Source organism: Girardinichthys multiradiatus, chromosome 10 (assembly GCF_021462225.1).
Source record: "Girardinichthys multiradiatus isolate DD_20200921_A chromosome 10, DD_fGirMul_XY1, whole genome shotgun sequence".
In the NCBI taxonomy this organism is placed as follows: Eukaryota; Metazoa; Chordata; class Actinopteri; order Cyprinodontiformes; family Goodeidae; genus Girardinichthys; species Girardinichthys multiradiatus.
The window spans coordinates 36,436,639-36,463,973 of record NC_061803.1 but is presented as its reverse complement, the minus strand read 5'-3'; the positions used below and the strand labels follow the sequence as shown (position 1 = coordinate 36,463,973).

Below are 27,335 nucleotides of genomic sequence, written 5' to 3'. Positions count from 1 at the left end.
CTGGTTAATAAAAGACCAATGTAGTGGAATTTCCTTATCAAAGTGTGAGAGAAGTTGACTCACAACAAGAGAAAATCCGGACTTTGTCTTTTTAAGTTTTATTCAAAGGCATTTCAGCCTTTGAAGACCCTGTCACTGAGGTTAGTCAGTGAAGCAGAGCCACGATCAACATTTACACACAGTATTTATACCAAACATGACAGTGTTATCTCAACTTCAAAGAGTCTGTGTTTTATGGCCCTAGACCCTCCTCGGATCAGAGGTAACAAAGTTATCTACGAACAGACCCATCTGCTCTTCCTGAGGCGTCACCCTAAATGATGGGTTTTAACCATTAAACTTCTGATAATGGCTTTTACAGCTTCCTCCTCTAACACAGATGTTCTGAGGAGTGAGGTAACCTAAAGGTCATACACTTTGGAACACTTAATAAAAGAATTTCCATTACACCAACATTATGTGTTGTACCTAACATTTTCTAGATTTTCTAGATTTTATTCTGAAAAGCCTTGCCTCAGTGAAAATCTAACCATAACAAAAAACTACTAATAACTACTAATTACTAAAATTATTCTTTAAAATATTATTTTATTAAAATAATATTTTATCTGATCTGGCATTGTGAATGGTTGTTTAAAGGTATACCAATTATTGCCTAAGTTAGTTCCAAGACTAACTTAACTTCATTTCCAGATTCTTCAAGATAATACTTGGTTCTCAAACATAAATAACATTACATGGTAATATTGCATCACTCTTTCGGTCATGGTTTTCAACCATCTTTAATCAACTTGTTTATATTGTACATTAGTCTTCCTTATTCTTTCATTCTACTTGGTAGTTTAGTTGAATTGTTTTAGCATAGTAAAGAGTTTGTTGATTGAAATAAGTTTGACTTTGAGTTGATTTATTTTTGTTAAGAAATTCTTGTATTTTAAGAAATTGTGTGAATTCATTCCACGTGTGTGCAGAGTTTTGCTGTTCAGTAATGTCAGAGCTTGGCTCATCCCTTTCAATTATGTCCTATTACCACCGCCTTATTAGGCTGGTATTCACATGACAACCCTTAACAGACTGAAATATTATTTAATAAATATTAAAGTATTATTATTAAATATTAAATAATATATTCATATTCATAATCACAACAATAGTATGATTACTTTAGATTAGTATTTTAGCAGCTGTCCACACAACTCTTTCTGTTTTTAGCAAGAGCCTTCCTAGTAACTTTCTGCTTGAGGGGAGTCAAGTCAAGTCAGTGGGTGCCCTTCAGCCTGGCCCAGGTTGCCTGGCCCAAGTTGGCAAATATGAATACAAGTAGCCCAGGTCACCTCTGATGAAGCCTGTTGAAAAGTGTCCAAAATCCTTCTTGAGTGCGTTCACACTATTTACTTTTGGACCATCCAGGACACATGTTAGTGGCAGGTGTGAACATAAACTTCTGTGCATCTGTACTACATTCCTACACTGTTCCTGTTGGTTTCTTTAGGTAGTAACAGCTGGAGAAATGAGGGTTGGCTGGGCAAGGCCAGGGTGTCTACCAGACCAGGAGCTAGGATCTGACGAGCAGGCCTTTGTCTTTGATGGCTTCAAGGTAACTGACATATGGATGGATGGATGGATTGATGGATGGATGGCTTGGAGGGAAGGAACGAAGGCAGGGAGGCAGACAGACAGACAGGAAGGAATTATGATTATCACGATTCGTTTTAAGTTGGTTTTTATTTATTTTAAGTTGGTTATTATTTATTTATTGTATCAGTGGGTGATGTGTGGGTACTGAAGTTCAGAAGCTGCAGAGAGATGTGCTAAAGTACAACTGTGCTTCCTGTTCTGGATCCTGGGTTGTCTCTCTTTTGTAGGACGGATAATTTCTGCCAGAATTCTAGAAAGAAGAGCAGTGCCCTGTAAAGTGGGATGAGTTCCGCCTCTCCGGATCAGACCAGGCTTTCCCCAAAATGCTAGCTTTCAAAGTAGCCCATGCCAGATCACGAGGATTGTATTTTAGTGAACGCCGATTGGCTTAATCAAGTGACATCACCGCCAGCATGAATAACAATCTAATTTATTTGTTCTTATCCTTTCCCAGCACTTTCAAGTAGGATTAGATGATACCTGCTTTTGTCCCTGGAATGCATAAGACAATGACTCTTGGTGTCTTTAATCCTACCTTTCTGACTATGGAGCTGCAAGTTTAGCCACTCAGGAGGTGTGTCACTGAATAGGAAAAATGAGTGGAGCACTGCTAAAGGGGCGCTACCCTCCGTGCAGTTATACTTTATTTAGAACTGGAGGACGTCAAAAGTGTATTCCGAAGACATCACAACACTTGTTTCAGAAATTCCCTTTATTCCCGAATGTTTAGACCAACGTAACATGATTTTCAAAACGCCAGCATACATGGCAAGACTTTCTGGTGGTAAAGTTGTGGTGCATGTGTTAGAACTTCCCTCATGCTGTGAAAAGGTCTTAGGTTCGAATCCCACCATGGGGTCTTTCTGCATGGAGTTAGCATGATATCCCCGTGTATGCTTGTACAGAGAACTCATCTCCAAACACAAAGATACGCATCTCCTGCCCAGTGATGGACTGCCAACTGGTCCAGGGTGTACCCCGACTTTTTCCCAGTGACCCTTGGAGATAAGCATTGTCCTACCCACAATCCTGCAGGCAGGTATAGACGCTGGATGGGTAGATGGATGGATGGGTGGATGGCTTTCCCATTACAAACCTTCTCAGAAAGCACTGATACATGTGTGTGTATTTGTGTGTTTTGCAGGTACAGCGCTGGCATCAGGGCAATGAACACTTTGGCCGTGCCTGGCAGACCGGTGATGTAGTGGGCTGCATGGTGGATCTGAACGAGCACACAATGATGTTCACTCTGAATGGAGAAGTGCTTCTGGATGATTCTGGATCTGAACTGGCCTTCAAAGACTTTGAAGTTGCTGAAGGTAAATTTGCACAACCTTAACATTTAACACAGAACATAATCAGTTCCCATTGTGACAATAGGTCCTCATCATCATTTGGTTCACATGGTGATATGCACAGACATGCAGACCCATTAAACCACCTGTAGGCACTAGAACAAAACACATGGTTTCTTTTGGGATAATAAAGTCTAGCACACAAAGCCCATAAATTAGACCAGGGCTATATTACCAGTAAATGATGCAGGGGCGCCTGGAGCTCAAGTCAGTCAGAAACCAATTACAACTTCTCTTTAGTACCTAGGTTTCTGATTTAACAAATAGTCACAGTGCTATGAAAATGTAGCTGGCCTCCTTACAGATTTCTTCTGTTTTGACTTTATTGTCACATATAGATTTTCAGATCATCAAACACATTTTGATATCAAACAATGTAACCTGAGTAAAAACAAATTACATTTTTCAAATGACTTAATTGTTTTCACTAAGAGAAAATGCAACCCAATCCAACCTACGTGGAAAAGTAATATCCCCTTAAACTCAATCCCATCCTTAGTGGCAACGACTGCTGTTATGCATTTGTGATAACTTCAACGAGCCTTTAACATTGTTGTCGAGGAACTTGAGGCCACTCTTCTTTAGAGAATTGTTTTAAGTTAGCCAAACTAGAGAGTTTTTTTTATGTATGAGCACCTTATTTAAGTTGCCACAACAGCTCAATTGAAGTTAAATCCAAACTTTAAATAGCAATTCTAAAAAAGGATACATTTTTTGTTTTTGTTTTGGAGCTGGCTGCATGGTGGTGATACCTTGCAAAAGGAAAATCCTGGGTTCAGGTCCTTGCATGAGCACTTTTTGCAATGAGTTTTCAAGTACTCCCAGGGGTATTACAGCTTCCTCCCACAGGTTAATTGGTTACTTTAAATTGCCTTTTGGTATGTATGTATGGATGGATGGATGTGTTTGAGCCATTTGAAGTAGGACTTGCTGGTGTCCTAATGCATAACCACAGTGTGCTTGAGCTTAAGGTCATGAGCTGATAGCTGAACAGTCTTGGCACAATTGTAGAGAGCAGAACCAATGACAGCCAGTCATCTAGGTTCAAAAGCAGCAAAGCAGCCCCAGACCATCACCCTACCACCACCATGTTTCACTTTTGTCTTGTCAACCAACAGACTATTGTCCCAAAACTTAACATCACAATGCTTTTGTCTTGTGGAACTTTCCCATGGAAGCCATCTTTACCCAGTCCCTCTTTTTTATTGTTGAATCATGAGCACTCAGCCTAACTGAGGCCAGTGAGGTCTGTGGAGCTTTAGAAATCAGAGTGCTCTTGGAGTAATTTTGGTAGGCTGGTCTCTCCTGGGAAGGTTCACCACTGTTACATCTAGTCTCTTGTGGACAATGGCTCTGACTGTGATCTCGCTTTGAGATCAGCTACTTTATGTTGTCAGACACGTTCTGTTTGAGTGATTTCATGATCCTCAAATCTGATCATGTCTTTGGGTGGTGAGTGAAATAGAATCGAAATGTTGTTAATCACAGTTAATTCATAGTTTAATAAGGGAGACAATAAGTTGGTTTGTATAGCTTTCTTTCCTTGATAAATAAAATAATTTTAAATGTGCTTTTTGTATTTGGTTATCTTTCAATCAAATTGTTCGATCATCTAAAACATTTTAGTATGACACCCATTCAGCAGAAATCTGTAAGTTGGCAATGACATTTTTACAAAGCACTGTATTTAGTGCATATTTGTTGTTTTTTGTAGTTTTTAGTCTTTACTTGAGTAATTACCACATGGGTTTGATTACCAGTTAAAGGCTTAAACAGTAAAAAATGACTGTATAACCTAAAACAAATGAATAGCTTTGACTGAAACTGAAACCCTGAGACATGTAAAGCTGACCATCACAGAAAAAACTGATTAGTGAAACACTGGAACTGGAGAATATTGTTATCATCTCTTAAAAAAGCAATTGTATTTAGTAATTTCTATTGTGTTTTTTTTTTTTTTTACTTTGCCTGGTTATTAACTCTTAATCCAATAGTAGGCACTTTCAATCCAGCTTTTTCCTATTAATTATAGTACTGATCACTAAATCCACCACCTTGGTTTGTAAAATCTTTAAATATGAATTTCTGTATTTCTACATCATGGCTTTTAATAAACATAAGGGTCAGATCTATAACATATTGTCTGTAGTTTATTTGCGAAACTGGTTCTTTTTGCAATGATGACAATGTCTCTTGAGTTTAACACCATGAGTAACTTGAGTGTTTGTGTCTGTCCCAGGCTTCATCCCAGTGTGCAGTCTGGGAATGTGTCAGGTTGGGAGGATGAATTTTGGTAAAGACGTCAGCACTCTTAAGTACTTTACCATCTGCGGCCTGCAAGAAGGCTATGAGCCATTTGCTGTGAACATGAACCGGGATGTAACCATGTGGCTCAGCAAGAGGCTGCCCCAGTTTGTGCCTGTGCCCCCTAACCACCAACACATTGAGGTGAGCAGGGCTGCCACAGAGACACACTCTGCCCTGTTAGCTAGCTTCACTCTGCTGTTGGCAAATATCAGAATGCAGAATGTGTACATTCATACAAAATATCCCAATCACCTGCTCGATATTTTTCAGGTCCCATTTTGGTCACTAAACAATACTTTGTGTTTGTGCTTTGACTCCACTGACAATCTGAAGATTAGCTGTAGTTTTGGTGTTCTTAATAATCCTGCTGAACCATTTTTGCAGATTGTCTCATGTCGTTTTTAGCTGTAGATGATAATAGCTGTGGGAAGGAAGAATCTCCTGTCTGACACTATTATTGCATGAGAGTTTGATGAAGAGGATCCTCAAGGTTGTCTGTAATGTTCTTCATTTTATGAAGAATCCTTCTTTGCACAATGATCTCCAGAGGTTCCAGAGGAGTCCCCACAACAGAACAAGCCTTCTTTATCAGCTTGTTGAGCTTTTTAAGTTCCTGAGTCTGATGCTGCTACCCCAGCAGATGATGGCAGAAGAGATCACACTCTCCGCAACAGACTTAGAGAAGATATGCAGCATTCTGCTGAAAACAGTGAAGCTTCCTCAAGAAGGACAGTCTGCTGTGTTTGTTCCTGAGGGCAGCTTCGCTGTTGCATCTCTAGTCCAGTCTGAATTCTGTTAAATGCAATGAAAAAACAAGAACATGATCCTCAGTGTTTCCTGCATTGTGATGTTTGTGTGAGTTTGGAGTAGAACTCATTTGATGTTTGTTGTCCTTTTTTCTGCACAGTTACTAAAACCAAAATATACACGGCTAACAAAAAACAACCCTTTTGTGTTGTACACAACATGTTCAATTTAGAGATTTAAATAAAATAAAAAAACATTTCAAAAAGTGTCCATCTGTATCAACTGCTTGTGCTGGCAAGCAAAGTTTGCACCCTTCTTAAATTGTGGTCATTGTGACCAGATAAAATGGCCCCAAACGCCCCCAAGCCGCACTTGGGACACCCCTGGCTTAGTCTCTTAATACAGTCTTTTTATTTTCACTTGTTGGTGGTCATAATGCAATGAGCGATCAGAGTTACTATGAGAACAACATTATCCTGATTCTGAGAAGTGTTTTCATTGAAAAGAAAAACTATTGGATAAAGTATGGTAAGCTGTTTTGAATATAAACGTTTGTGTTCCAGGTGACCAGGATGGATGGAACAGTGGAGTCGTGTCCCTGCCTGAAGGTCACTCAAAAATCATTTGGTTCCCAGAACAGTTACAATGACATCACCTTCTACAGACTGAGCATGCCTATTGAGTGCGCCGAGTCCAGATCCCTGTCTTATGGCAGCCTTTTCTCACCAAAGAGGGTAACAGATCCAACCGTTCCCCTGATCAAGTGTCGCTGCCATCATGTTTAATCATAGTTGTTCTACATCATCATCATTAACAATATTTTTCCTTACATATTTGTTGTATGCATTAGCTTCTTTTCTGTAAATTTCCAGCTTTGATACAGTGAAAACATAATGCATGTAGTTTAAAGACATCTATTTCATTCACTTTTAAACTTCCTGCTTGAGCCTGAAATTTACTGCGTTCCACCTTCAGCTCACTGTTAGGACAGGCTGTTGGCTGCTTTCAACCTGTCATGTGTTCTGCTGTATCTCTCTGCAGGAGCTGGAGGATTTTGAATCTTTGTCAGACTTTGAAGTCCTGTTAAAGTCATCTCATGGTCCCAATGGTCCTAGTGGACCTGACAGAGATGAATTTAATAACCACAAAGATTACACCCAGGAGAAGCCCTCCAAGCTAAAACAACGGTACCCTACCTTAAAACCAACAGCCTTGCCTTACAATAAACTTCAAATGTTATTATCCTCCAGATTATTAATAATATATAATTTTTATTCGATTCATTTTTGGGGCTACTACTTCGCCTCTCTCTTTGTGTACGAGCAATGAAATATAAACTCAAGCCAGCCATGTGATTTGTCAGGTTCACTCTGAAGAAAAACAAGCCAGACAACAGCTGTCCCTCATCTGTTCGTCTGTCAGAGGAGGTGGTGGCCGATGACAGAGAGGGCTACGAAGTCCTGATGCAAGCTTCTACTGTAAGATGATACTGGTCCGAAGAGTCCAAGTCCTGCATGTTTCTGTTAGCGACTGCCTCATGACTCTATAGATGAAAAATTGCATGTCTGCTAGACATGATGCCATAGGAAAATAATGCTCCTACATCACCTTACTTCACATTTAAGACAGTAGCACACACACTTTCATCACCAGATGAGCCAGGCTGCCTGAGATTTCTGCTGCATGAGTCCCTTTCTGAAAATCCCACATGCACACCACTGCAACTGAACCGACACAACAGTGACATGATTTATTCTTAGTCACATAAGGCAGAAAAGGTGTTAACTGTGACGATTTACATCAGTTATAACCCGTCTGAGCATTAGTGTTGGCGGCTGTTTAATGGCTGTGTAGGTAAGTCTTTCTCTCCCTATGCAGTACTACTACTCAGTGCGGATCTTCCCGGGTCAGGAGCCCAGCAGCGTGTGGGTCGGCTGGGTAACCTCTGACTTCCATCAGTATGACCCCAGCTTTGAGCTGAGCAAGGTCCGGACTGTCACAGTCACCCTGGGTGATGAGAAGGGAAAGGTTCATGAGAGGTTGGTGAAGTCACAAACACTTACCTAACAAATATCTCTAAGATATTTCCTACCTGTCTCTAATAACTCCACCCGAAACGCTTTGTTTTTTAGGACTCTGTCATCAAGTTTGATTATGCTATACAAGTATAGCTAAAAAAATGTCAATATCATGAAAATGTTTGGTATTTGGTATTTTTCGTAACACATATATTATATAGATTCATCAGACAAAGAATAAAATATTCCAAGCTTTTATTTCGTGTAAGTTTGATAATTCTGGCTTCCAGAGAATGAAAAGCCAGTATTATGTGTCTCAGAAAACTAGAATATTACATCAGATCAATAAAAATTATATTTAACACATTATGTCAGGCTTCATAAAAGTATCATTAATATGTTCTCAGTGTTTGGTCCGGGCTACTTTTGCATGAATTACTGCATCAATGTGGCGTGGCATGGAGGAGATCATCTTGTGGTTCTGCTGAGGTGTTCAGGAAGCCCAGGTTGCTTTGATAGTGGCCTTCATAGAGGCCACTATCCATAGTTCCATAGAACTCTATAGATTCTCTATGGGGTTCAGGTCAGACCAGTTTGAGGTCCATAATGCACAGCAATGTCATGGTCATTGAACCGGCTTTTGGTACCTTTAGCAGTGTGGACTGGTACCAAGTCCCGCTGGAAAATGAAATCAGCATCTCCATAAAGCTTGTCTGCAGAAGGAAGCATGAAGAGCTCCAAAGTGTCCTGATAGCTGAGTTGACTGTGGACTTCCAAAAACCTAGTGGACCAGAACCAGCAGATAAGATGGAACCCCAAACCATTACTGACTATGGAAACATCATGCTGGACTTCAATGCACCATGGATTCTGTGTCTCTCCATTCTTCCTCCAGACTCTGGGACCTTGATTTCTAATTGAAATACCTGAAAAGAGAACTTTGGAGCAACAGTCCACTTATTTTTCTCCTTAGAAGATGTAAGATGCCTCTGACCTTGTCTCTGGTTCAGGAGTGGCTTGACACGAGAGATGCAACATTTGTAGCCCATGTGTAGGATTCAACTGAGCGTAGTAACTCTTGATGCTCTGAATCCATTCTCGGTCCACTCCGTGTGAAGCTCCCTGAAATTCTTCAATTCATTTTGCTTAACAATCCTATCAGGGCAGTGATCAGTCAGTCAGTCAGTCATTTTCTACCGCTTATTCCTTAGTGGGTTGCGGGGAAACTGGTGCCTAACTCCAGCAGTCTATGGGCGAGAGGCGGGGTACACCCTGGACAGGTCGCCAGTCTATTGCAGGGCCAGGGCAGTGATGATCCTTTTTATTTGTTCACTTTTTCCTGCCACACTTTTTACTTCCAATAAAATTGTTATGACCCAGTTGTATGTAAAATTTATGTTTTTTGAGAAACAGAATTTGCGTTTTTGTTTTCTTTAAGCTATATTTATAAAAATTAGAACTAAAGAATGCTTGGAATATTTCATTCTGTGTGTGATGAATCTTATTATTAGAATATATGAGTTCCACTTTTTTGAAATGAGAAAAGCAAATATTGAACCTCTTCACAATATTTTCATTTTTTGAGCTGTACTTGTAGAATATTTAGGTTTTTATTTATTTATATAGTGCCAATTCACAACAAATTCTCAAGGCATTTCACAAAAGTCAGGTACAAACATTCCAGTTAATCGTAACCATTGAACAGTGCAGTTAGATTCAGTTATTTATTCAAATTGGATCAAAAGTTTTTCTATCTAAGGAAACCCAACAGATTGCATCGAGTCAGAGACTTGTAACATTCTCTCCTAGCAGAAAAAATTGTAGCAGTTCTTCCCAGTTTACACTAGCTCAGATATACAATCAAGCCCACAATTATTCATATTTCTATCCTTTTGTTGATTTAAATGCACTTTTTCACATTTGAGAACTTGTGATTGGAACGGATACAAGCATATCCAAATGATAATAGGACAATATACAGGTCCTTCTCAAAATATTAACATATTGTGATAAAGTTCATTATTTTCCATAATGTCATGATGAAAATTTAACATTTATATATTTTAGATTCATTGCACACTAACTGAAATATTTCAGGTCTTTTATTGTCTTAATACGGATGATTTTGGCATACAGTTCATGAAAACCCAAAATTCCTATCTCACAAAATTAGCATATTTCATCCGACCAATAAAAGAAAAGTGTTTTTAATACAAAAAACATCAACCTTCAAATAATCATGTACAGTTATGCACTCAATACTTGGTCGGGAATCCTTTGGCAGAAATGACTGCTTCAATGCGGCGTGGCATGGAGGCAATCAGCCTGTGGCACTGCTGAGGTCTTATGGAGGCCCAGGATGCTTCGATAGCGGCCTTTAGCTCATCCAGAGTGTTGGGTCTTGAGTCTCTCAACGTTCTCTTCACAATATCCCACAGATTCTCTATGGGGTTCAGGTCAGGAGAGTTGGCAGGCCAATTGAGCACAGTGATACCATGGTCAGTAAACCATTTACCAGTGGTTTTGGCACTGTGAGCAGGTGCCAGGTTGTGCTGAAAAATGAAATCTTCATCTCCATAAAGCTTTTCAGCCGATGGAAGCATGAAGTGCTCCAAAATCTCCTGATAGCTAGCTGCATTGACCCTGCCCTTGATAAAACACAGTGGACCAACACCAGCAGCTGACACGGCACCCCAGACCATCACTGACTGTGGGTACTTGACACTGGACTTCTGGCACCTTGATTTCCGAATGACATGCAGAATTTGCTTTCATCCGAAAAAAGTACTTTGGACCACTGAGCAACAGTCCAGTGCTGCTTCTTTGTAGCCCAGGTCAGGCGCTTCTGCCGCTGTTTCTGGTTCAAAAGTGGCTTGACCTGGGGAATGCGGCACTTGTAGCCCATTTCCTGCACACGCCTGTGCACGGTGGCTCTGGATGTTTCTACTCCAGACTCAGTCCACTGCTTCCGCAGGTCCCCCAAGGTCTGGAATCGACCCTTCTCCAGAATCTTCCTCAGGGTCCGGTCACCTCTTCTCGTTGTGCAGCGTTTTCTGCCACACTTTTTCCTTCCCACAGACTTCCCACTGAGGTGCCTTGATACAGCACTCTGGGAACAGCCTATTCGTTCAGAAATTTCTTTCTGTGTCTTACCCTCTTGCTTGAGGGTGTCAATAGTGGCCTTCTGGACAGCAGTCAGGTCGGCAGTCTTACCCATGATTGGGGTTTTGAGTGATGAACCAGGCTGGGAGTTTTAAAGGCCTCAGGAATCTTTTGCAGGTGTTTAGAGTTAACTCGTTGATTCAGATGATTAGGTTCATAGCTCGTTTAGAGACCCTTTTAATGATATGCTAATTTTGTTAGATAGGAATTTTGGGTTTTCATGAGCTGTATGCCAAAATCATCCGTATTAAGACAATAAAAGACCTGAAATATTTCAGTTGGTTTGCAATGAATTTAAAATATATGAATGTTAAATTTTCATCATGACATTATGGAAAATAATGAACTTTATCACAATATGCTAATACAGGTCCTTCTCAAAATATTAACATATTGTGATAAAGTTCATTATTTTCCATAATGTAATGATGAAAATTTAACATTTATATATTTTAGATTCATTGCACACTAACTGAAATATTTCAGGTCTTTTATTGTCTTAATACGGATGATTTTGGCATACAGTTCATGAAAACCCAAAATTCCTATCTCACAAAATTAGCATATTTCATCCGACCAATAAAAGAAAAGTGTTTTTAATACAAAAAACATCAACCTTCAAATAATCATGTACAGTTATGCACTCAATACTTGGTCGGGAATCCTTTGGCAGAAATGACTGCTTCAATGCGGCGTGGCATGGAGGCAATCAGCCTGTGGCACTGCTGAGGTCTTATGGAGGCCCAGGATGCTTCGATAGCGGCCTTTAGCTCATCCAGAGTGTTGGGTCTTGAGTCTCTCAACGTTCTCTTCACAATATCCCACAGATTCTCTATGGGGTTCAGGTCAGGAGAGTTGGCAGGCCAATTGAGCACAGTGATACCATGGTCAGTAAACCATTTACCAGTGGTTTTGGCACTGTGAGCAGGTGCCAGGTTGTGCTGAAAAATGAAATCTTCATCTCCATAAAGCTTTTCAGCCGATGGAAGCATGAAGTGCTCCAAAATCTCCTGATAGCTAGCTGCATTGACCCTGCCCTTGATAAAACACAGTGGACCAACACCAGCAGCTGACACGGCACCCCAGACCATCACTGACTGTGGGTACTTGACACTGGACTTCTGGCACCTTGATTTCCGAATGACATGCAGAATTTGCTTTCATCCGAAAAAAGTACTTTGGACCACTGAGCAACAGTCCAGTGCTGCTTCTTTGTAGCCCAGGTCAGGCGCTTCTGCCGCTGTTTCTGGTTCAAAAGTGGCTTGACCTGGGGAATGCGGCACTTGTAGCCCATTTCCTGCACACGCCTGTGCACGGTGGCTCTGGATGTTTCTACTCCAGACTCAGTCCACTGCTTCCGCAGGTCCCCCAAGGTCTGGAATCGACCCTTCTCCAGAATCTTCCTCAGGGTCCGGTCACCTCTTCTCGTTGTGCAGCGTTTTCTGCCACACTTTTTCCTTCCCACAGACTTCCCACTGAGGTGCCTTGATACAGCACTCTGGGAACAGCCTATTCGTTCAGAAATTTCTTTCTGTGTCTTACCCTCTTGCTTGAGGGTGTCAATAGTGGCCTTCTGGACAGCAGTCAGGTCGGCAGTCTTACCCATGATTGGGGTTTTGAGTGATGAACCAGGCTGGGAGTTTTAAAGGCCTCAGGAATCTTTTGCAGGTGTTTAGAGTTAACTCGTTGATTCAGATGATTAGGTTCATAGCTCGTTTAGAGACCCTTTTAATGATATGCTAATTTTGTGAGATAGGAATTTTGGGTTTTCATGAGCTGTATGCCAAAATCATCCGTATTAAGACAATAAAAGACCTGAAATATTTCAGTTAGTGTGCAATGAATCTAAAATATATGAATGTTAAATTTTCATCATTACATTATGGAAAATAATGAACTTTATCACAATATGCTAATATTTTGATAAAGTTCATTATTTTCCATAATGTAATGATGAAAATTTAACATTCATATATTTTAGATTCATTGCACACTAACTGAAATATTTCAGGTCTTTTATTGTCTTAATACGGATGATTTTGGCATACAGCTCATGAAAACCCAAAATTCCTATCTCACAAAATTAGCATATTTCATCCGACCAATAAAAGAAAAGTGTTTTTAATACAAAAAACGTCAACCTTCAAATAATCATGTACAGTTATGCACTCAATACTTGGTCGGGAATCCTTTTGCAGAAATGACTGCTTCAAAGCGGCGTGGCATGGAGGCAATCAGCCTGTGGCACTGCTAAGGTCTTATGGAGGCCCAGGATGCTTCGATAGCGGCCTTTAGCTCATCCAGAGTGTTGGGTCTTGAGTCTCTCAACGTTCTCTTCACAATATCCCACAGATTCTCTATGGGGTTCAGGTCAGGAGAGTTGGCAGGCCAATTGAGCACAGTGATACCATGGTCTGTAAACCATTTACCAGTGGTTTTGGCAATGTGAGCAGGTGCCAAGTCGTGCTGAAAAATGAAATCTTCATCTCAATAAAGCTTTTCAGCAGATGGAAGCATGAAGTGCTCCAAAATCTCCTGATTGACCCTGCCCTTGATAAAACACAGTGGACCAACACCAGCAGCTGACACGGCACCCCAGCTCATCACTGACTGTGGATACTTGACACTGGACTTCTGGCATTTTGGCATTACCTTCTCCCCAGTCTTCCTCCAGACTCTGGCACCTTGATTTCCGAATGACATGCAGAATTTGCTTTCATCCGAAAAAAGTACTTTGGACCATTGAGCAACAGTCCAGTGCTGCTTCTCTGTAGCCCAGGTCAGGCGCTTCTGCCGCTGTTTCTGGTTCAAAAGTGGCTTGACCTGGGGAATGCGGCACCTGTAGCCCATTTCTTGCATTCGCCTGTGCACGGTGGCTCTGGATGTTTCTACTCCAGACTCAGTCCACTGCTTCCGCAGGTCCCCCAAGGTCTGGAATCGGCCCTTCTCCACAATCTTCCTCAGGGTCCGGTCACCTCTTCTCGTTGTGCAGCGTTTTCTGCCACACTTTTTCCTTCCCACAGACTTCCCACTGAGGTGCCTTGATACAGCACTCTGGGAACAGCCTATTCGTTCAGAAATGTCTTTCTGTGTCTTACCGTCTTGCTTGAGGGTGTTAATAGTGGCCTTCTGGACAGCAGTCAGGTCGGCAGTCTTACCCATGATTGGGGTTTTGAGTGATGAACCAGGCTGGGAGTTTTAAAGGCCTCAGGAATCTTTTGCAGGTGTTTAGAGTTAACTCGTTGATTCAGATGATTAGGTTCATAGCTCGTTTAGAGACCCTTTTAATGATATGCTAATTTTGTGAGATAGGAATTTTGGGTTTTCATGAGCTGTATGCCAAAATCATCCGTATTAAGACAATAAAAGACCTGAAATATTTCAGTTAGTGTGCAATGAATCTAAAATATATGAATGTTACATTTTCATCATGACATTATGGAAAATAATGAACTTTATCACAATATGCTAATATTTTGAGAAGGACCTGTATTTTGAGAAGGACCTGTACAATGAGGAATCATTATTGGAAAAACAATCTATTCTCTGTTTTTCTTTAGACTTTATTTAATATAAACTTACCAATTGAACGTTTGATATATTAAAGCAATCAAACCCTTCTCATAAGTGATCAGCTTTTTGCATGTTTGGCATCACATTAGTCTTGAACGTTTTGCACATATTTTAATATTTGTTTTATATCTTTATGTGTTTTTTAGTCCTTACCTGATGCTCATCTAAAACTCCTTCTCCTGATAAATGTCTCACAGCATTAAGCGCAGTAACTGTTACATGGTGTGGGCCGGAGAGAACAGCAGCCCAACACAGAGCAGGAACAACAACGGCCTGGAGATCGGCTGTCTGGTCGACACATCAAATGGTCTGCTCACTTTCACAGCTAATGGGAAAGAGCTCAGCATGTACTACCAGGTAAACACTGGATACAACGTTCTTTAATGCAAGCATCTCTGCTTCTTTTCATAATGTTTTACACATGGAAGAAGTTATTTTAGAGACAACGGCTCCCTGAAGATGTTGTTTAGCACGCTGAATGAAGACACGCTGCATGCTAGATGTTACTTATGCCTGTGAAAACCCTTCTGGACATTGTGTTTAGCTCTGTTTCCTGGACTGGCTATTTGTCCTACTACCTGTTTATTGTATATTCCATCATAGACAAGTAAAGAAATAATTTTGACTGTACAGAAATCAATGAGAGAAAACTGTTCTCCTGAGACTGTAGCAACCAACCACTAGTATGTCTGAGAATAACAGATGAGCTAAAACTCAGGGATGTCTTTTATCCCTTTTTTATTTTCAGTTTATACAAATAAAGTAAATTATAACACAAAAATACTTGTGGATTACAGACTTTGTTTTCCAGTTTCACACAGATTACACTGACTAAAAGTCAAGATGACTCTCTCTGTTGAGGAAATTCAGAAGCTTTAATCAAACACACATGTCCTACTTATCAACAAATCCTAAATGTTGGATTTGGTTAATTAAATTGGTATGTTGCTGATCTCTGTGGAACCTAATGTCTTCTCAGTCAGCTCCACACTTGTCTTTTATATTATTTAGTAAAAACATATACAAACCCCTGGTTCAAATTAAACAGTCAGTTTCAGCAACTTGTTAATTGTAATATGTCCGTTTATCAGTGAGTTGTCTTTGCAAGAAGCCAATAACTTGGATCTAATCTTCTCTTTGGTTCAACCCCTCATCCTGAGCAAGCATGGTGTAGATGACCACAGTAGAGAGGAAAAACCTTTTTACCCGGAAGGAATTGTTAAACAGAACCAGACTCAGGAAAGGCATTCATCCACCGGCTGAAGATTGGAAACCAGGAAAAGGAGATAGATAGAGAAGAATAAAGCGGGAAATATCAGCTTTGGAAGAATAAGAAAACAAAGAAACATAAAGGGATTAACAGCAGGCAAAAGCATTCAGGGAGAGGGTAAAGACAGCAGATAACTTTTGTTATATCATGTTTATGTAATATTTGGAAGAGGAAACAGGCTATTTGAATGCAGCACAACTTCAGTGGTCAACAAAGCATCGTCCTCTGTAAACAGGTGGAGCCCAGCACAAAACTGTTTCCTGCAGTTTTTGCCAAGGCCACAAGTCCCAATGTCTTCCAGTTTGAACTTGGCCGTATTAAGGTACGTGGTCGCCCACACTGGCAGAAGCTGTAGAATGAACTGTTTTCTACCCTTTAGGATGGGACTTAATGTGTTAATTTCAAATAATTACTTGCAGAATAAAATAATGCATTTCCTTGAACTGGGTAATATGAAAACATATGCCCTTCGGGCTTAAAAGAGTAAATAATTGATTTTTAGGGGCAAGTAAATGCAGCACACAATGATCTATGAGCTATGAGTTTAGCCGGTGTCAGTAGGACAGATCGAAAGGTAGGGTCTCACATTAGAACATTTTATAATGTAATATGATTAAACAGCACTTGATAACAGGAGTGTAAGTAAAGTTTAACTCTGCTTTTGAGACTAAAGTGCACAGATGGATGTTACTGCAGAGGCCCAACATTTAAAATCTGAAACCAGAGAATGGCTTTAGATATTAGATAAAAAACAAAACATTTGTCTTTGTTTGTTTCCCAGCTAAATTTGAATCCAGAAAGTTTTTCAGTTTTTACTTTATTGCCTTTGGTTTAATAATCCAGCATTATCAAAGTGGGGGTGAGGAGTTAAGTAAAATACCTTTCTTGTAGAAGATTAAAAAACCTATTAAAATGCAGTGACTGTAAAGAGTGACACAGAGAGAGACCGAACACTTCAATAAACTCAACGACACAAACGCTGTTCTGAAAAATATACAAAATATTCAACTTTTTCTGTCATAACATAGTTGCAGGATGTAGAAGACTCTGATGTGTAAACTGCTGGTTTATTAGCACTAAGGCATTTTAAATGTAGAACAATGCTCTCGTTGGCAATGACAGTGAGACCTGGAGGGGTGTGGTTGGGAGGAATGGCCCTCCTGTTCTGAACCCGAGTGGTGTTTTGTTATTGGACTTCTGTGCTTGTCATGGATTGTCCATAACTAACACCATGTTCAAGCATAAAGTTATTCATTTGTGCTCTTGGTAGCAGGACACTCTAGACCGCAGTTCGATGATCAGCTTTGATTTCGTGTCGTCTGATCTGTGGCCGCATGTCTTGGACACTCGGGTGAAGACGGGAGCGGAGCTTTCCACTGACCACTACCTGGTGGTGAGCTGGCTCCGATGGTGGGGGAGGATGCCAATCAGACCTGGCAGACCCAAACAAATCTTGAAGGTCTGCTGGGAAGGCCTGGCGGGGTCTCCCGTGAGGCGGGGCTTCAACTACCACCTCTGGGAGAGCTTCAAAACACGTTCCAGGGGAGGTGGTGGACATTGAGTCCGAATGGGCCATATTCTGCGCCTCCATTGACGAGGTGGCTTACCAGAGCTGTGGTCGCAAGGTTGTTGGTGCTTGTCAAGGCCGCAATCCTCGAACCTGCTGGTGGACTCCGTGTGCTGTTGACCTCAACTCAGGACGTTGTGGGTCAGTGGGCGGTGTACTTTGAAGACCTCCTCAATCCCACCGGCATGTCTTACACTGAGGAAGGGGAGCCTGGGAATCTTGGGGCGGGCTATCAATCTCTGCTGCTGAGGTCACCGAGGTGATTAAAAAGCTCCTCGGTGGTAAGGCCCCAGGGGTGGATGAGATTCACCCGGAGTTCCTTCTTCCTTAAGGCTCTGGATGTTGTAGGGTTGTGTTAACGCGACTCTGCAGCATCGGGGGCAGTTGCACTGGCTTGGTAGACGGGGGCGGCGGTCCTCCTATTCAAAAATGGGGACCGTAGAGTGTGTTCCAACTATAGGGGAGTCACACTCTTAAGCCTCCCTGGTAAGGTCTATTTGGGGATTCTGGAGAGGAGGGTCCATCAGATAGTCGAACCTCGGATTCAGGAAGAGCAGTGTGGTTTTCGTCCTGGCCATGGAACACTGGACCAGCTCTAGACCCTCAGCAGGGTCCTGGAGGGTGCATGGGAGTTCGCCCAACCAGTCTACCTGTCGCTTGTGGACTTGGAGAAGGCGTTCGACCTTGTCCCTCTAGGAATCCTGTGGGGGGGGGGGGGGGTATTCCGGGAGTATGGGGTACCAGGCCCTTTGATACGGGCTGTTAGGTCCCTGTACGACCGGCGTCAGAGCTCGGTCCACATTGCCAGCAGTAAGTGGGACTCATTTCCGGTGAGGGTTGGCCTCCGCCAAGGTTGCCCTTTGTCACGGATTCTGTTCATAACTTTTATGGACAGAATTTCTAGGTGCAGCCAAGGTGTTGAGAGGATCTGTATTGCTAGCCTTAGGATTGCGTTTCTGTTTTTTGCAGGTGATGTAGGCCTATTGGCCTCATCAGCTCGTGATCTACAGGTCCCCCTGGAGCAGTTCACAGCCGAGTGTGACGCGGTCGTGATGAGAATCAGTGCCTGTAAGTCCGAGGCCATGGTCTTGAGCCGGAAAAGGGTAGAGTGCCTCCTCCGGGTTGGGGGGGAGGTCCCGCCTTAAGTGGAGGAGTCCAAGTATCTTCGGATCTTGTTCATGAATGAAGGAAAAATGGAGTGGGAGATTGATAGACAGATCGGTGCTGCCTCAGCAGTGATGTGGGCGCTGTACTGGTCTGTCGTGGTAAAGAGAGAGGTGAGTCAGAAAGCGAAGCTCTCGATTTACCGGACCTCATCTATGGTCATGAGCTTTGGGTCATGACCGAAAGAACGAGATCACAGATACAAGCGGCCGAAATGAGTTTCCTCCACAGGGTGTCTGGGCTCTCCCTTACAGATAGGGTGAAAAGCTCGGTCCTCCGGGAGGGACTCAGAGTAGAGCCGCTGCTTCTCAATGTCAAGAGGAGCCAGTTGAGGTGGCTCGGGCATCTGGTTAGAATGCCTCCTGGACGGCTCCCTGGCGAGGTGTTGAGGGCCATCCCACCAGGAGGAGGCCCAGAGGAAGACCCAGGACACACTGCAGGGACTATGTTTCTCGGCTGGCCTGGGAACGCCTTGGGATTCCCCGGGATAAGCTGGCCCAAGTGGCTGCGGAGAGGTAATTCTGGGTCTCTCTGCTTAGGCTGCTGCCCCCGCAACCCGACCCTGGATAAGCGAAAGACGATGGATGGATGGATGGCATTTTAAATGTAACAGTGACGGGATCTTTATGATTGGATCAACCACTGAATAAAAGCCACCAAATCAAGGGTTCAATTACTGTAAATCATCATAGTACAAATTTTACTTCTACTTATTGATTCATTCATTTACAGCATTGTTTGTAATAGAAACACTTTGTTTTAAATAATGCTGCTTCTTGATAACAATGTAATTAATCATGGTTAATTAATCACAAAGGCTCAAATGAATTTGATACATTTTTGAATTATGTTCCACCACTACTAATGAATTATCTTCATCAGTGATGGCTAGACTTAACAACTGCACTTACTTTGAGTTGTTTAACTATGAAAGCCTGTTTGTGAATTTAATGCTGTTCTCCAACATTGTTTCTGTTTCCGGGCAGAATGTGATGCCTCTGTCAGCCGGTTTGTTTAAAAGTGAGAGAAAGAACCCAGTCCCCCAGTGTCCGCCACGTCTTCATGTGCAGTTTCTCACTCCTGTGTTATGGAGTCGTGTTCCCAACCACTTCCTCAAGGTACTGACTCCTGTTTGTTGTTTTTTCCAATATTGTGTTTTTTTTTTTTTGTCAGATCAGATTGTTGAAATAACAATAGTATAGCTTGTATCTTGTATTTCCTAGATTAAATTGTTTGGATCTGAGACAATATGTACCACTGTGATTGGGACAAAAAATATTCAATACAACTGAATCGGTGGTTAAATGTAGTCACCATTACAGAATTCTGTTTATTTGGCTTTTTTATTCTAAAAAGTTACAGCTAATGTTCTACGCTGTTTTACTTAGAGCTGAAATTTCCACTGAAAAACACTCTGCTTAGAAAGATATTTAACACAAGAACCACCAAGATTTTTAGAACCTCCAGAGGGAGTCATTTTGATTTCCTGTCAGTTTTGGTCAAAACACTGACCAAAACTTTTAAGTACCTGCTTCCCAGATACAAGTGGGCTTTCTCTGTAGGGTGGCTGAGCTCAGCCTTAGAGATAGGGTGAAATGTTCTATCATATAGGGATTGTTCAGAGTAGAGATGCTGCTCAAAAGGAGCTACTTGAGTTGGACTGGGCATCTAATCAGGATGCCTCCTGGGCACCTCCCTTCGGAGGTTTTCCAACCCAATTAAACTGTAGTGAATATATATCCTTTCTGGCACGTGAACACCTTGGGATCCCCCCAGGATGAGCTCGGGCTTGGGTATTTGGCTGAATGTGCTTGACTGGCCTGAGCTTTGATGTGAGCTTTGCTGAGCTTAGCTAGATGTGAGCTTTGTGTATGTTTTTTGCTTTGGGTGCTCTTTGCTACATTCTGTCCTTTGCTGTATGGCGTGCTTTGGTGTTGGTGCGATGGTCCTGTGCGGGGTGGCTCTGGCCTCCAAGTGTGGGTGCTGTAGGACGGGTGGCACTGGGCTCGATGTTTACATCGACTTCTCGGCCTTATACTGAAGTGGGGTTTGCTTGTCTGCTGGGTGGTTCCTGGTGGGTTGGTGGTCTTCACCATGTCCCTACCGGCGTACGGAAGGATGTGTGGTGTTGCTGTGACGTTGGGTCCGGGTGAAGTGCAGCTTGGCTTGGCTCTATCGTTTTTGCTTGGCTGGCCTGGATGTTGGTGATTCTGCATCTCGGGGGGGAGTGCAGCCTCTTTGCTGTGCGTGCTGTGGACTTTCTGTGGCGCCCTTTGGCTTGCTGGGCTGGCATTTTTCCATTGGGCACGGTGGTGGGTGGGGTGGTGCGTTGCGGAGTCTGCCTGACTGCCTGGCTGGCCCTGGTGGTTTCAGTTCATTTGTCTATGGGGGGGTGCACGTGCCTATGCTTGCCCAGAGCTTGCATTCGGGTGGGCCTGTCATTTTGGGTCGGATGTGGCTTATTGGCAGCCTCGGTGTTGGTGTGGGATGTGTTCTGTTGCCCCGCTGGCCTGGTTGTGGCTGCAGTCCGGTGCTGGGCATCGGGGAATGGGCGCTCTGTTGGCTCTGCCCTGTGGTTTTGGGGGTGGTTGGGCATGTTGGTCATGGGGGGGATCGGGGGCTGTGGGCTAGAGTGTGGCGCGGAGAGGCTGCAGTGTGTGGGGTGGTGGCGTTGTGTCCTCTTCTTGAATGTGGGGTCACCGGCGTATGAATTGGCTGAGCAGCGATGGCAGAAGTGAGGTGTGTTGTGATTATTAATCTGGGAATATTATTTAATATTTAATATTAATATTTTAATATTTTATCAAATAATATTTTGGTCTGTTAAGGGTTGTCCTGTGAATACCGGCCCAGTAAGGCGATGGTAGTACAGGGGTTGGACAATGAAACTGAAACACCTGGTTTTAGACAACAATAATTTATTAGTATGGTGTAGGGCCTCCTTTTGCGGCCAATACAGCGTCAATTCATCTTGGGAATGACATATACAAGTCCTGCACAGTGGTCAGAGGGATTTTAAGCCATTCTTCTTGCAGGATAGTGGCCAGGTCACGACGTGATACTGGTGAAGGAAAACGTTTCCTGACTCGCTCCTCTAAAACACCCCAAAGTGGCTCAATAATATTTAGATCTGGTGACTGTGCAGGCCATGGGAGATGTTCAACTTCACTTTCATGTTCATCAAACCAATCTTTCACCAGTCTTGCTGTGTGTATTGGTGCATTGTCATCCTGATACACAATACCGCCTTCAGGATACAATGTTTGAACCATCGGATGCACATGGTCCTCAAGAATGGTTCGGTAGTCCTTGGCAGTGACGCGCCCATCTAGCACAAGTATTGGGCCAAGAGAATGCCATGATATGGCAGCACAAACCATCACTGATCCACCCCCATGCTTCACTCTGGGCATGCTACAGTCTGGGTGGTACGCTTCTTTGGGGTTTCTCCACACCGTAACTCTCCCGGATGTGGGGAAAACAGTAAAGGTGGACTCTCAGAGAACAATACATGTTTCACATTGTCCACAGCCTAAGATTTGTGCACTTTGCACCTTTGAAACTGACGTTTGGCATTGGCATGATTCACCAAAGGTTTGGCTATAGCAGCCCGGCCGTGTATATTGACCCTGTGGAGCTCCCGACGGACAGTTCTGGTGGAAAAAGGAGAGTTGAGGTGCACATTTAATTCTGCCGTGATTTGGGCAGCCGTGGTTTTATGTTTTTTGGATACAATCCGGGTTAGCACCCGCACATCCCTTTCAGACAGCTTCCTCTTGCGTCCACAGTTAATCCTGTTGGATGTGGTTTGTCCTTCTTGGTGGTATGCTGACATTACCCTGGATACCGTGGCTCTTGATACATCACAAAGACTTGCTGTCTTGGTCACAGATGCGCCAGCAAGACGTGCACCAACAATTTGTCCTCTTTTGAACTCTGGTATGTCACCCATAATGTTGTGTGCATTTCAATATTTTGAGCAAAACTGTGCTCTTACCCTGCTAATAGAACCTTCACACTCTGTTCTTACTGGTGCAATGTGCAATCATTGAAGACTGGCTACCAGGTTGGTCCTATTTAGCCATGAAACCTCCCACACTAAAATGACAGGTGTTTCAGTTTCATTGTCCAACCCCTGTATCTTTGCATATGATCGATGATTGTATGACATCCTTGGATCCATTTGAAGAGTTTATGTCTGTTTGCCAGCAAAGAGACATCAGCGCGCTTGTCTCCCCAATCCGGTCCCTTTCGAAAGCCTTGTGGAAGAGGGCGGATGTAGCAACAGCTGTGTTTTTATTTGGGCAGTGGCATCACAGGAAGTCCGCAGTTGGCTGTGCCGGAAGAAGGTTAATGCACTTTATTTTAAAAAGTTTCAGAAGAGTTCATACCGGAGTTTAATGTTGAAATCCATGGCTGGGTCCCAACAGGTGGAAAATGTTTCACCCTGGACCATCGTTGTAGTGGCGGTGATGTGGTGTGTTTGTGTGGTTGCGGGGGGGTCCGGGCCGGGGTTGCTCGGGTTCGGGTGGTGCCGGTACTAGTCTGAGCTGGTGCTGGGGCAGTCTGCCTGTCTCCACCCCCTTTAGGGAAGGGGACCACCTCCTGGGTCCGGGGGCTGGTTGCACCACGACCTGGGGGTCTTGTCAGGGAACCAGAATGGCAGGCTGTGGGATTTGAACCAGGGTACTTCTCCAGAACGCAAATACCCTGCTCTCTAACCACTAGGCCACCATTCTCCAAGATCCTAAAGATCTCATGACACAAAACCTTTGGACGCTAAGCAGAAATACACCTACAAACCAGTAAGCAGCACTTATAAAGGAATAAAACCAAGTAAATCTTCACAAAGAATCCAAACATGTTTAGGTCTTTATAGCTGTTCAGAGTAAAAACTACACCAACTATTTTTTTACCAAATTTTTAATGCTTGTTGAGAAAAGTTCAAATCTTGGTTTTTCCAGGTTTCAGCTTCCAGAGTGAATGATCGCCATGGCTGGCAGGTCCAGTGTAACGATCACCTGCAATTCATGTCTCTACACATACCTGAAGAGAACAGGTGGAGAGTCCATATTTAAACACCCTCGGATGTCCATGCTCCCAGTCTGTCAGTTCTTATTAATTTGGTCTCTGTTTGCATCCCAGATCGGTGGATATCCTGGAGCTGTCAGAGCAGAAGGACTTATTAAAGTTTCACTACCACACTCTCAGACTGTACTCTGCAATATGCGCTTTGGGAAACAATCGCGTGGCTCACGCCCTCTGCTCCCATGTCGATGAGGCACAGCTCCTGCAGGCCATAGAGAATAAGTATATGCCAGGTAACACACACAGCATGAAGTGCACAGTCTGCCCCTGAAAAACTGTCAGCTATCCTTCACTGCTGCCTTTAGGCATGACTTCATACCAAATGAGAGAGAATGATTGATTTTTGTACCTTTTATAAATTCACTTGTACCCTACATATTATAAGCTGTCTGTAGATTTATTAGATGTTAAGCATCAACAAATTTATTAGATGTAGGTGAGAATCCAGATGCAGGCTGCAGCCAGTAGAGGGTTTTAGAAGTAAAACACATTTATAAACCTTTTGAAAACTGGGTTTCATATTAAAAACTCATCCTAAAGCTGAATGCATTCTGAACATTTAACAATGCTTCTCTGTCTGTTAAAGCTGGTACTTCTCAGCTTCTGCTGGAGGCTAAATATTCAACTTATTCATCTATTTCAAAACGAGTTTTGATGTGTGTATTGGATCAATGTACCACTGGAGAACTCAGTATGAGTGTGTATAATAGCCTGACTGCTAGGTATACACAGCAGACACCCAGAGTTTGCACAGATTGAACCAGCTGATTGTACCTTTTTACATCAACCATTCACTTCCAAACAGTCTGCTTTACTGTTCCTGGAACGAGTTATCCTTATTTTAAAGTCTGTTGAAAACAGACCTGTCCAGGTTAAAGTTCACCCAAAAAATGACACCTCATGATTGTGTTTTATTGAACAGGTTTGTGTGCCACTGTGCATTCAGACAATATCTATTCCAGCAACATTTTCCCTTCACCTGTTAAGAGTAAATTAGAACAGAGCAAGAGTTCCTTGTTACCAAACTGTTTATGAGGTTAAATGTCTCCTGCCTATTTTATGGATCCATGAAACGTACAAATTGTTTGATTATTGTGTGAAATGGTCAAATTTTGTGTGAACAGAATCTGGTCCATGTGTCGCTGCAGGTTTGCTTCGTGCGGGTTACTATGACCTCCTCATTGACATCCACCTGAGGAGTTATGCAACAGCTCGGCTAATGATGAATAATGAGTACATTGTGCCCATGACACATGAAACAAAAAGCATCACGCTGTTTCCAGATGACCTGAAGAAGCATGGCCTGCCTGGCATTGGACTCAGTACTTCCCTGAGACCCAGAATGCACTTTTCCTGTCCAAGTTTTGTACGTGTGACTGAATCTTCATGCCACGACAATGGAAATAGTGGATCAGGAGGTTGTTTCCAGTACAGCCCTGAATTCCCATTAGATATTTTGAAAGGGAAAACTATTGAGATGCTGACAGAGGCGGTGCGGGAAGGAAGCATGCATGTGCGGGATCCAGTAGGGGGCAGCACAGAGTTACTCTTTGTCCCTCTCATCAAGCTGGTCTATACCATGCTCATCATGGGAATCTTCCAAAATGCAGACCTAAAGAACATTCTCCAACTCATTGAACCATCTGTGTTCTCTGAACGAAGAGCCGGGCAAGAAGAGACACCCAGAGAGCTGGAGGTGCTGAAGAACGTGGAAATAGCAGAAAGAGGAGAGGGTGGAGGGAGGAACCTGCCCAAAGAAGGACTGCTACAGATGAAGCTGCCAGAGCCTGTTAAACTTCAGGTGATGCTCTGTCCTTCTCCCAGTCTGGGAATGATCCTGAGGCTCAGGTTGGATCCCGGTCACTCTTCCTGTTTGGGAATTTTTTTTCCAGCTTTTATTTCTGCAGTGATGAGTCAAAAGCTTCAACAAGTAAGGTTTTTTTAACAATCCCTCTCCTCTTGTTACTAAACCCCAAATAAAAAAACATAAAAGTATAAAATATTAGTGTATTTAAAATGTTTAGCACTAGCATTAAAGGGTTGGGGTTCTCCGAAAGTCCTCCATCATCTCGATTTAAATTAAATTTAAAATATCAAAGAAGTCAAGACACATTTCATTTTACTTTCCCTAAATAAAATCAAATTCTTATCAACATTCCAACACATCTTATCAATAGATGGTGCTGATTGTATCCTACGTGTGTGTGTGTGTAGATGTGCCATGTGCTGCAATACCTGTGTGACTGCCAGGTGCGCCATCGTATCGAGGCGGTGGTGGCCTTCTCCGATGACTTTGTGGCTTGCCTCCAAGACAACCAGCGCTTTCGCTACAATGAGGTGATGCTGGCTCTCAACATGTCTGCTGCGCTCACTGCCAAGAAAACCAAAGAGTTTAGATCTCCTCCACAGGAACAGGTAGAAACACCACAAAAATATTTATCTGACAAGCTGCTATGTTTACAACTAAAAGATCCAATTTAATCTTGGAAGTTGTCTTATCCCAGAGATTAAAATGAAGCCAAGTCAGAAAGAAACCTTCAGAACTTCTGGATAGCTGTTGATCTCCAGACATATCAGGAGACCTATGTAAACATGCAAAGAACAGTAGTGTTCTCCCAAATCCAAACTGTTATTTTCTTTTATATTAAACAGAAGTTCTCTCTATAGGTGCTGAGAACAATTATCACACCTCCATATTATTCTTCTAGATCAACATGCTGCTGAACTTCAAGGATGACAAGCAGGACTGTCCCTGTCCAGAATACATCCGGGAGCAGCTACTGGACTTCCATGAAGATCTGATGAGACACTGTGGTCTGTTTGACAATTCTCTAAACAACTCTTACTGCAGAAACCAAAAAACAAGGAATCAGTTTCTGAAATAGGGGTCCATGATACTTCCATATAGATGAATTGCAACTGATTATTCCATTGTGTGAACACTGTCTAGAGCTGGATGAGGAGAGAGGAATAGATGGTGACAGTGACTTCACCATTAGAGGTCGTCTCATGTCGCTGGTGGAGAAGGTGTCCTACCTTAAGAAGAGGATGGGCAGTCTGCCAAAGGAGAAAAAGGACAGAAAACCCAGTAAGACCTTATACATACCTCCTCTCACAACAATCATAGCTGCAAGTCTTTTGGGGAAAGTCTCTACAGCTTGTTACACCCAGAGACTGAAAGTATCAGCTTGTTCTCTGTTTCAGCATCCCCACAACATGATGCTGCCACCTCTGTGTCTCACCAGAGGGATGATGTTTTTAGGATATTGTGCAGTGTTAGTGTTTTCCAATATATAGGGTTTTGCCTGGAGGACACAAAGTTTGGTTTTGGTCTTCTCTGACCAACTTCCTCATGTTTTCTGTGGTCCCTACATGACCAAGTTTGTGGAGTGTGAGGAATAGCTCTGCAGCCTCTTCAAAGTTACCATGAGCCTTTTGACTGCTTC

The 27,335-nt window shown here is 42.7% G+C and overlaps 1 protein-coding gene and 1 long non-coding RNA gene across 4 annotated transcripts in view; one reads left to right on the top strand and one right to left on the bottom strand.

Moving 5' to 3' along the window:
- Positions 1-27,335, top strand: part of ryr2a (ryanodine receptor 2a (cardiac)) — a 301,990-nt gene that overhangs the window by 160,911 nt on the left and 113,744 nt on the right. Inside the window, exons 27-42 of the mRNA XM_047377164.1 lie at positions 1,493-1,597; positions 2,783-2,957; positions 5,233-5,441; positions 6,611-6,781; positions 7,089-7,234; positions 7,411-7,525; positions 7,926-8,086; positions 14,998-15,157; positions 16,306-16,392; positions 19,788-19,919; positions 23,766-23,860; positions 23,947-24,122; positions 25,038-25,690; positions 26,104-26,304; positions 26,598-26,703; positions 26,840-26,977. Coding sequence (XP_047233120.1) covers positions 1,493-1,597; positions 2,783-2,957; positions 5,233-5,441; positions 6,611-6,781; positions 7,089-7,234; positions 7,411-7,525; positions 7,926-8,086; positions 14,998-15,157; positions 16,306-16,392; positions 19,788-19,919; positions 23,766-23,860; positions 23,947-24,122; positions 25,038-25,690; positions 26,104-26,304; positions 26,598-26,703; positions 26,840-26,977 — 2,830 coding nt within the window. The remainder of the gene's footprint in view (positions 1-1,492; positions 1,598-2,782; positions 2,958-5,232; positions 5,442-6,610; positions 6,782-7,088; positions 7,235-7,410; positions 7,526-7,925; positions 8,087-14,997; positions 15,158-16,305; positions 16,393-19,787; positions 19,920-23,765; positions 23,861-23,946; positions 24,123-25,037; positions 25,691-26,103; positions 26,305-26,597; positions 26,704-26,839; positions 26,978-27,335) is intronic.
- LOC124875187 lies at positions 7,922-26,959 on the bottom strand. Of its 3 annotated transcripts, XR_007039986.1 has the most exons (6): positions 26,926-26,948; positions 26,579-26,734; positions 26,125-26,260; positions 23,848-23,965; positions 14,954-15,125; positions 7,922-8,054 (listed from the first exon to the last, which is right to left on the bottom strand). It is a non-coding gene; the product is annotated as an uncharacterized LOC124875187 (long non-coding RNA). The 3 variants fall into 3 exon arrangements; XR_007039987.1 differs by lacking the exons at positions 7,922-8,054; positions 14,954-15,125 and having other exon boundaries at positions 23,850-23,965; positions 26,883-26,959; XR_007039988.1 differs by lacking the exons at positions 7,922-8,054; positions 14,954-15,125; positions 26,579-26,734; positions 26,926-26,948 and adding an exon at positions 26,883-26,923 and having other exon boundaries at positions 23,850-23,965.